The sequence below is a fragment of the Nicotiana tomentosiformis genome, chromosome 10 (genome assembly GCF_000390325.3).
Source record: "Nicotiana tomentosiformis chromosome 10, ASM39032v3, whole genome shotgun sequence".
Classification (NCBI taxonomy): Eukaryota; Viridiplantae; Streptophyta; class Magnoliopsida; order Solanales; family Solanaceae; genus Nicotiana; species Nicotiana tomentosiformis.
In genome coordinates this window covers 31963208-31974559 of record NC_090821.1, presented here as the reverse complement: position 1 = coordinate 31974559, position 11352 = coordinate 31963208, and the positions used below count along the sequence as shown (strand labels likewise).

The 11352-nt window shown below is 41.2% G+C and overlaps 1 protein-coding gene across 1 annotated transcript; it reads left to right on the top strand.

Moving 5' to 3' along the window:
- Positions 1-3655: 3655 nt before the first annotated feature.
- On the top strand, positions 3656-4330 carry LOC138899962 (uncharacterized). The gene has a single exon (XM_070186664.1). The coding sequence runs from the start codon at positions 3656-3658 to the stop codon at positions 4328-4330; it is 675 nt and encodes a 224-aa protein (XP_070042765.1).
- Positions 4331-11352: the final 7022 nt, after the last annotated feature.

The following is an 11352-nucleotide window of genomic DNA, read 5'->3' as shown; positions in this document are numbered from 1 at the left end:
AAGTTAAAAAATGAAATTGAAACCCTGATCAATAGCGGAGCCATCTAGTGCATTCCAACACCACCTAATGTGAATCGCAACCCATTGCCAAATCATAGAAACTAGGGAGCTAACATGATCACATTAGAAGAAGAATATGACCTGAAGGGAACTATTGTCACTATAGGGAATGTAGAAGCCGCAAGGATCCCTCCTTAAAAGGCTCCAATCATTACAGTACAACTAAGGCCTACTGTGACAGTTTAGACTTATCCGAATTAACCTGCCAATGCTACTCTGGGCGAAGAAGATTGGGATTACAAAACCGTCCCATGGACCTATCAACAAAAGGGAAAGGCCAAAATGATAGACTCTACTGCGGCCCACTGTATGACTAGGTCTGGGAGGTGCTACGCCCCTGACGATGTCAATCGAGGAAATTTGGAGAGAGAATAAATTCCAAGGAGGAACATAACAGACCCTTAAGCCGCTGAGTTTTGGAAAAGGATGTCGAGCAAAGAGTACTCTGTGGAAGAACAGTTAAAGAAAACTCTAGCACAGATATCTATCATGGATCTATTAATGAGTTCTGACAGTCATAAGGATGCTTTGTTGAAAGTACTAAGTGGGGTAAGCGTACCAAGTAACACCACTAGAGAGGCGTTGGCCGTGAAAATTGGGAAAATGGTAGAAGAAAACATGATCACTTTCAGAAGAGACGAACTTCTTGTCGAAGGCGCAAGTCACAACAAGGCTCTTCACATCACCATCAAATGCGGGGACAAAGTGGTATCTTGAGTGCTGGTCGATGGAGGATCAGGAGTCAAAATTTGTCCGTTCTCCACCCTACGAGAGTTGGAAATTCATTTAAGGGAGGTCAAGGAAAGCCACGTAAGGGTAAGAGCCTTTGATGGTTCGCAAAAGGATGTTATTGGGGAAATTTATCTAGCCTTGCAAATCGGGCTGGTCGACTTTCCAGTGTTATTCCAAGTGATGGACATCTCATCTTCCTACAATTTGTTGCTGGGTAGGACCTGGATATATATGGCAGGGGATGTGCCATCTACCTTGCATCAATGTATAAAATTTGAGTGGGGATGCCGAGAGATTATGGTCCACGGCGAGTGGGGTCACTCCGACTCTCTGGAGTATGTTGTCCCATTCATTGAGGGTCTAGACGGAGTCGCCTTCCACATTGTGGAAATCATGCAGACTATTGAGGTGGAGAAGACTGAACAAAATTTGGGAATGCAATCGATGTATGGATCCAAGATGGCCATGAGGGAGATAATGAAATATGGATACATGCCAGGAACAGGGTTGGGAGCCAAGTCAGATGGAATCACAAAGCCAATCGAACACAATGGGTAAAAAGGAAGGGCTGGCATAGGATATCAGCCTCCGAAAGGGAAAACTCGCATTGTTAGCTCCGGAAAAAGGGTTTCTGTGCCAGAGCATGTTGCAAGTTTGGGACAGAGTTCAACACCCGAAGATGATATCATCGACGAGATAGGAAAGCTGTTCGTGAATATGATTGAAGGATGTTGTGAAGGAACTGACATCAAGACACCGACTATTAGGGATGTCGAACCAGGGGAAGAGCTGCAGAATTGGACAACCAGTCCATCTTTGGTTCGCCAGGAGTCTTGGTAGTATGGAACTATAAAAGTTTTCTTTTGAAAGAGCACGGTCAATTGAGGCATTTATCATGTCTATACCTTTTTGTCATTTGCCTCTTATGAAACTTAAGACGTTCCCCTTTTGATGAAATAAAAAAGAATCATTTTTCTAAATATCGCAACTCTATTTTACTGCTTTATTTATACCTAGATTTTCTTTTCAGTAATCAAACCGATAAAAAATGCATTCTATGATTATGACATGTAACAAAACTGCTGAGTGCAACGACATGGATTACGAGGAATATGATGAGAGTATAATGCAGTCAATCTCCTACAGGAGATCGAACAGCTGGAGAGTCAAAAGAAGCCCAATCTCGAAGAAACTAAAATAGTCAATCTCAGAAGTGAAGAAGGCGCAAAAGAAACCAGAATCACCATTCACCTAGAAGCCGAGCAGAAGGAAAAAATGATTGAACTCCTCCGACAGTACGTCGACATGTTCGCATGGTCCTATGATGACATACCATGATTAAGCACCGGTGTTGTCTCGTATCGACTACCCACTAACCCTGCTAGACCGCCGGTCAAGAAGAAGCCCAGGAAGTTCAAACCTGATTTAAGTCTGAGGAAAAAGAAGAGGTGACCAAACAAATAGAAGCAAATGTAGTAAGGGTCACAAACTATTCAAGCTGGTTGGAAAACATCATCCCAGTGCCCAAAGAGGACGGAAAGATCAGAATATGGGTGGATTACCGGGATCTTAACAAAGTTAGTCCAAAGGATGATTTCCCCTTGCCAAATGTCCACATTCTCATCGACAATTGTGTGAAGTATGAACTGCAGTCGTTTGTGGATTATTTTGCGAGATACTATCAAATCCTAATGCACGAGGAAGACGCATAGAAGACGACACTCACCACTACTTGGGGAGTCTACTGTTATAAGGTTATGTCGTTTGGTCTCAAAAATGCCGGCGCCACTTACATGAGGGCCATGACGACCCTCTTTCACGACATGATTCATAAAGAGATCGAAGTATATGTGGATGATATCATCATAAAATCTCGAAAAAGTTCAGAGCACTTGGACGACTTGAGGAAATTTTTCGAACGCCTGCGAAGGTACAGTTTGAAGCTGAATCCAGCAAAGTGCACATTCGGAGTCCCCGCTGGAAAACTATTGGGTTTTATTGTAAGCAGGAAAGGAATAGAACTGGACCCATCAAAAATCAAAGCCATCCAGGAATTACCGCCACCAAAGAGAAAGAAAGATGTCATGAGTTTCTTAGGAAGATTGAATTACATCAATCGTTTCATAGCCCAGTCCACGGTAATCTGTGAACCCATTTTTAAGCTGCTAAAGAAGGATGATGCCACGAAATGGACGGAGGAGTGCCAGAAAGCCTTTGACAGAATCAAAGAGTATCTTTCAAACCCGCCAGTGCTGGTTCCCCCTGAACCAGGGAAACCATTGTTGCTCTATTTGTCAGTTTTGGACAATGCCTTCGGCTGTGTTTTGGGGCAACACGACGAAACTGGGAGAAAGGAGCAGGCCATTTACTACTTAAGCAAGAAATTCACACCATTTGAGGCCAAGTATACTTTGATAGAACGCACTTGTTGTGCTCTGACTTGGATTTCCCAAAAGCTAAGGCATTACATGTCGACATACACTACACATCTGATATCTCGGCTCGACCCGCTAAAGTATATTTTTCAGAAGCCAATGCCTACCGGGAAGCTAGCTAAGTGGCAAATTCTCCTCAGCGAATTTGACATTGTATACATAACTCAGAAGGCTATCAAAGGACAATCTTCATCCGACCACCTCGCCGAGAATCTAGTGGATGGGGATTATGAACCACTTACCACGTATTTCCCCGATGAAGAAGTACTATTGACGGGGAAGATATTGCAAAATTATACCCTAGATGGAGAATGTTTTTCGATGGAGCAGCAAACTTCAAAAGAGTCAGGATTGGGGAAGTCCTGATTTCGGAATCTGGACAATACTATCCAGCATCGGCAAAGATAAGATTCCCTTGTACCAATAATATGGCTGAATATGAGGCATGCATCCTTAGAATCGGAATGTCAGTCAACATGAACATCAAAGAACTTTTGGTCATAGGGGATTGTGATTTGCTGATACACCAAGTCCAAAGAGAATGGTCAACTAAGAATGTCAAGATATTGATGTACATGCACTACGTGAAGGAGTTGTGCAAGAAATTCACAAATATTGAGTTTAAGCACCTCCCCAGAATTCAGAACGAGTTCGCTAATGCCCTTGTGACCTTATCATCTATGATTCAACATCATGACAAGAACTACATCGACCCCATCGAGATAGAAATCAAGGATCAACATGCCTATTGCTTATATGTGAATGAAGAACCACATGGTAAACCTTGGTATCACGATATCAAGAAGTTCCTTGCGAACCAGGAGTACCCAGAAAATACTACTAATGGTCAAAACCGAGCCCTTAGGAGGTTGGCAAATCACTTTTTCCTCAACGGGGAAGTTTTGTATAGGAGGACCCCAGACTTAGGTTTGCTGAGATGTGTAGACGTCGCCGAAGCAATGAGACTATTGGAAGAAACACATACAGGGGTGTGCGGACCCCACATGAACGGGTTCACGTTAGCCAAGAAGAGTTTGAGAGCTGAATACTTTTGGATGACTATGGAAAGCGACAATATCTACTATGTGCAGAAGTGTCACTAGTGCCAGATTCACGGAGATTTCATCCGGGTTCCACCAAATGAGTTAAATGTAATGGGTTCAACCTGGCCTTTCGCTACCTGGGGCATGGACGTGATAGGACCCATAGAGCCTGCAGCGTCAAATGGACATCATTTCATTTTGGTAGCCATCGACTATTTCACCAAATAGGTCAAGGCATCTACTTACAAGGCCGTCACAAAAAAGGTAGTGGCAGATTTTGTTCGGAGCTACATCGTTTGCAGATTTGGGATACCAGAATCTATCATCACTAACAATGCCGCCAATCTCAATAGCGATCTCATGAGGGAAATTTGCGAGAAGTTCAGAATCGTCTACCACAATTCCACAGCCTATAGACCACAAATGAATGGGGCAAGTGAGGCAGCTAACAAGAATATCAAGAGGATTCTGCAAAAGATAGTGGACAATCACAAACAATGGCAAGAAGTTACCTTTCGCTTTATTAGGTTACTAGACTACCATGAGAACATCTATTGGGGAAACACCATACATGTTGGTATACGACACTGAAGCAGTGATACCCCCAGAAGTCGAGATACAGTCCTTAAGAGTCATTCAAGAAGCAAAATTGGACTATGCAGAGTGGATACGGGTTAGGCAAGAACAACTAATGCTCATTGACGAGAAAAGAATGGATGTCGTGTGTCATGGACAGCTATAGCAAAATAGGATGGCTAGTGCATTTAACAAAAGAGTGAAGCCTCGCCAATTCGCACCGGGACAGTTGGTTTTGAAGAAAACCTTTCCCCATAAATAAGAAGCTAAAGGGAAGTTTATACCAAACTGGCAAGGTCCTTACGTGGTCCACAAAGCGCTGTCTGGTAGAGCTCTAATCTTAGCAGAAATGGATCGAAGAGTCAGCACAAATCCTATCAACTCGGACGCAATCAAGAGATATTATGCCTAAAGATAGATAAAGTTAGGGTTTTTGATGTAACAGAACTACGTTCAACCTGACTTCCCACGGAGGGATACGTAGGCAACCCACGTAGTGGTTCGGTTTCTCTCCCCCTTTCTCTTGTAATAGAAAAACCAAATATTATTTTTTATGTTGTTCAGGAACTATGCCGATTTGATTTCCTCATAAAGGAATACGTAGGCTATCCTTATCGGATTCAGTCATCTTTTGTAATTGAACTACGTTCTGGCCTGACTCCACTTGGATACGTAGGTTGTCTGAGTGAGACTCGACCATTTTCATTTCTTAATCTCATCATTTTGCATCTGTTGTATTTGAACTACGTTCCGACCTGATTCCGTTTTGGATACGTAGGCTGCCTGAGTCAGGCTCGGTCGTTTCATCACATTTCATCTTCATCCTACGAATTACATTCAGACCTGATTCCGCTTTGGATACGTAGGCAGCCTAAAAGGGTTTAGTCATAAACTTAGGAAACCTCTATAATATTAGCTCTAATTAGCACGTCGTCGCAACAGCAAGTAGTTACGTTGTCAGAGACGTCACGAAAGATCGACAGCGACAGGGCAAAGTTCTCGAAGGGATACGTTCGCATGTGGAGAACCTTTTGTAACATGTCATAATCCGGAACGACGGCATTTGCCTTAAAAGAAACAAGTATTTTCAAAATAATTTCTAAAAATATATATATAAAGTAATTTGTTCCATCTACCGAACTTTGTGGAGCTATCATGTCAAAGGTAGGGGCAAATTAATACCATGGTCGACGCAAACCACCCCCCCACCCCCCCAACTAAGAAGTTTTCTTTGAGTGCATGGTCAACAGAGAGTAAAGAATCACTGGGACCACACTGGGGCAAATGACGGACCTGTCACTTACCTAAGATTATCTCTCCTCCCTTTTACTTAAAATTTTCAAGCACAACTAAATCTAACTCTTGAATTCTTTGTAGGTGCCGCAGAATCAGACAACTGATACGGAAATTTGTAAATAGCAAATCGCTTGCTCGCCTAATCGGAGTATCTGGTACAAAACGAATGCCGGCTTCGCTAATCGAAGTCTTGTATATAGCAAACCTCCTGCTCAATCAATCGAAGCATCCTGTACAAATCACACGTCGGCTTCACCAATTGAAGACCTGTATATAACAAACCGCCACCTCAATCAATCGGAGCGCCTTGTGCAAATTGAACGTTGGCTTCACCAACTGCAGCCTTGTATATAGAAAAATGCAAACTTCGCCAACAAAAAGCAATTTGTAGCACTGCTCCGTCAATCACGGATGCCGCAATAGACAATCGCAAACCTCATTCTGCAAATCGATGGCCGCAACCTAGCTTCGCAATCAAGAGTATCTCTTGGGCATGCTTATATTTCATTTCGCTATTACTTTAAATGTTTTAATGTTTTGTTCGTGCAGCTTTAGGCATGGTTACGATTTTTATCAATCACTTCCGAGCGAAGTATACCTTTATATTTCAGTGCAAGGCTCTCCCAACAAGCGGAGACGCACTCTACAAATCAAGCTCTCCCAACAAGCGGATACATTTCTCAGTACAAAGCTCTCCCAACAAGTAGAGACGCACTTTACCAATCAAGCTCCCCCAACAAGCGAAGACAATTTTCAAATGCTCTGACAACTGTGGAACGGTACAGAGCCCGGCTAACAAATCGAGTCAGGATCAAGTATCCCATCATCCTAATCGCGAATAACGGCTCGCCGGTAGCCAGGCATCATCATTCCTGCATAATTTACATTGCATCTTAATATATTATGCATGACAATATATCAGTATGCATGTATTTCATTTGCTTTGCAGATACAAACACCGCAGTGTGGAACTATTTCTTAGTAGCAAACCGAACTACAATGCTATGGGGACAGCCTACCCAGTAGCGGGCCCAAGATTCTAGCTCAAGACGACCAGCGAGCTCTAAATTTTGAATCATTCAAATCAGGCCGCAAAATTCAAGCTATCATGAGTGACCAATCTTCCATCTCGCCGTATCGTCGCTATACGATACTGGGGCAATTCCTGTGAGTGTTGCTTCCCCAAAATCCCTACTCCAGAACTACATGAGGCTTGATCCTCGTTAAGCCCGAGGTATGTAAGCAATTCAAAGCCAGAATTCGGCCCAATATTCCCAAACTTTCCTAGATTCTTCTTCAACTCAATTCTGCAACTCATAATTTTCATGCCATTCTTGCAATACGTGCCTAAAGTCGGGACAAAATTGGCTTTGGTTCAATTTCTTTGCCCGAAAACTCTTTCATCGTCTCCGGTCAAAGAGGGGCAGTTGTTGACGGCCAATTTTGAACCTCCCTTTCAAAACTAATTTATTTATACTTAATAATTTACAATAAATACTTTAAAAGTATTTTCTATTAATGAATATCTATTTTTAAAGAACTAATTAAGTAATAGTCTTAAAATTAATCACGTAGTATTATTATTATGTAATTACAAATGTATTTACTATCTTAAGATTACTAAAATAATTTTTGTATATACATTACATAGGTTTAATAATTAATTTGACAAATTTACTCCTTAATTTCTAGTGAATTAGCTTACTATGCTAATATTTTGAAATTAGTGTTATAATTCAAAATATGCGTTATTTATAGATAATTAATCATAATAATTAGTAGCATATATAGTAATTATAATTTAAATTGTTAAGTTTATTTAAATTAATTTTAAAAAGGTTAAAAACTAAAAGACTACAACATTAATTCCTTAATTAAACATAAGATGGCCATTTCTTAAATTATTTTAGCCCAAATACACAGCCCAATCCGAAATACACCTAGCCAAAACACTACCCTCTTTCCACTTTGGCAATCCTTGCCACTCCATGAGAACCAATCAGAGCATGCCATGTCATCCATCTCTATCACTCACAAAAGAAACACAAAGACATCTAGGCCGTTCATTTTTTTATCAATGGCCCACGATTTTACTCTACTTTCCCCTTTAATTTTCATAACACTCAGAGATTTTATCTCCACAGTTCAAATCTCATGATCCAATGGCCATTAAAATTCCTTCTAAAAAACCTATATGCCCAAAATTTCAGGGCCGTTGATGTAAGGCCCCGTAAAATTTTTCCTAAAAATTGGGGTTCCGTGATGCCGGGGTAGGCGTAGAGGTTAATAATTGTAGAAATTCTTCGCGGTGAGCTTGCGCACCGCGGTTTGGGATGTTTGGATTGAACAGTGCGCTGGGGAGTTGAAGGAAAATATTTGGCAGAGAAATGCGTTTCTACGGTCCATTATGCGACTGCAGAATCACTCTGCAGGTCGCATAATGGCCGCAGAGTGTGGCAGGTATGGGCTGGGTTGGATGCCATTCTGCGGTCGACTATGTGACCGCAGAACTGTTTTGCGGTTCATTATGCGACCGCAGAATAGGTCTGCAGGCTGCATAGTGACCGCAGACCCAGGCAGTTTTTTTCAGTTTTTTGCACCAAATTGTGCGGCCGATATGCGGACCGCATATCCATATGCGACCGCATATCCTGTTCCGGGGCTTCATTTTTGGATTTTTATAACCCGACCCTACTTCGTTATATATACGCAAAGGACCATATTTTGAGCAAAAATCTGATATTTTGAGGGCGAGAGAGTGCCCTAGAGTGGGAGAGAGTTCTTCAACAATTCATTCATCATGTTTTGCTCAAATCTTTGAAGGTTAACAAGGAAAACTCACTAGGTCTTCATCCTAGAGGTAAGATTTTACACCCTAGCCCTTAATTTCAAAATTTATCTAATAATGGGTAATTAGTAAGACAATTCTTGGGTATGGGAGTTGTTATCTTGCATGCATGTGTTATCAAAGAATGTGGGAAGGTTGTGAGCTAAAAATGGTAGAGAATGGGTTGGGGAATGACGAAATCTTTCACAAAAGGGCCTTAAAAATATTAATGCACACCTAGTATTTGTTAATGTGCTCAAATGAGCTAGAACCATGACCATCTTCCTAATTTTGGTCCAACTTGTTATATTTCTAAAATAGATTGAAGTTGCTAAGGATTTCGGAACGTTTTAGAGTTAAAAGGAAGCTCAATTGAGGTATGTTGGCTAAACCCCCTTCTTCTTAGAATCGAATCCCACGGTGTTCATGTAATCGGTGTAAGTCCCAAATTGATCATTATAGAATTGGCTATTCCTAATGTGTTTGTATTGAAGGATGTATGTTCAATATTTATTCTAAATGCTTCATCATGTCATCTTGCCATTTGAGGATGTGTTCAAAATGTGGAATATGTGTTAGGAATGTTAAGACTTGAAGTCAAGATCGAAATAAAGGTTGTTATGCCAAATTGTATGAAAAGCCTCTATGTGCCTAAGATTCCTAAATTGCTCGTATGTGAATTTAATGTCTTGAATGGAAAGCCTTATTATTGTTGATAATGATAATGACGTTTGAATGTGGAAAAGGGAACTGGAATTATGAAATACGGCCAAGTACAATGAATGACTTTATAATTGTGGCCACTAGTGCAAATGAATCGAAAGGATATGAAAGAAGTATGATGTGAGATGATTGATTGAAAAAGGTAATGTCTTGGGTGAGACGGCTTAGCCGATCGGGCCATGATCGGACGCCATGCCGCACACATGGTGGTGATTGTGCTAGAAATTATACTGAAATTGTGGTTATGGTTTGATGTCTAAAATGAGACGACCTAGCCAATCGGGTCGTGATCGGACTCCGTATAAGAATACGGTGGTATTGTGAATTATGGTATATCGGCACTAAAGATCACCCAACATAATAACATAGAAATTGACTTGAAAACTTATGTGATCCTTAACTTGATGTTTTAGTATTATTTGAAGCTCTTATTGAATTCTTGACTGTTCCCCCTTATATTATTATTCATTCTATTGAGATGGTGTTTAGTTTTACATACTAGTACTAATCGACAGTACTAACGTCCCTTTTATCGGGGGCGCTGTATCTTTAAATGGATGCAGGTGGTTCCAAAGCAGGCAATGTTGATCAGCGATAGTGGTACATCTTCTTCCCAACAGACTTGGTGAGCCCCACTTCATCCCGGGGTCACGTATTGTATCTTTTATATCACGTCTCAAGGTATAGCCGGGGCCTTATTGTCGGCACTACCATAACACTCGTTTGTATCTTTTAGAGGCTCCGTAGACACTATGTGGGTTGTACATAGGTACTAGAAAGGTCAAACATATTATGTTATGTTTTGATCTCGTGTTCCACTCGAATCATAAGAATGTGTGTATCTTGAAACTTAATAATGATGTAACCAATGAGACGATTTAGTATTGTATATATGATCTCCCTACTGTTTAATTAATGAAATCATGTCGACCGGGTTCACTCAGTTGAGCGCCGGTTGCGCTTTCTGAGGTTGGGGCGTGACAGTTGATCACCACATCCAACTGCCTGTATCCTATCTCCTAAGCTTAACCCCAGAGATGGCCCCCAAACCCATTAACCCTAATTCATTTGCCACCTTCTCATTCGCCTCCCTTTCCTCTTTCCCTCACTTTTCTCTCAGTCTCTCATGAATGTCAATCAGCAGACCTTGCATAAATTTGTGCAAGGTCATGAAACTTCTCACCAAATCGTCCTCTCCATCTTCACTATACGAGAATCCCGTTGTCATTTCCTCTTTTATCCACTAAATTCGTAACACCAGAATTCAACTTCCCAAACTCGAACCATTTCGTCTTTGGCTTTTAAATCAAACTCAGAGACCACGTTTTGTCTCTGGGTTATGATGAAGGTTGTTCCCTTTCATTTTTCATTGATAAATGCTTAAAACCCCAAATCCAAAAACCCTAGACCAAATCATGCCAGGGTCAAATCTCTGAAATCCCCTCTGTTTTGTTAAATCCACGGCATGCATGGGCATATCTCAGAGCTCAATCATGGTTATTCGAGGTCCAGAGGTCAAATGCAGTGACCTATGGATATTGAAGCTTTATCCAACGGTCTTTGCTTTCAACGGTTGACTTCTCTCCCTCAGGTAAAAATCTTCAATGATTCTCCCTCTGTTCTCTCTGATTTTACCCGACTATGCTCACATCATCAATTC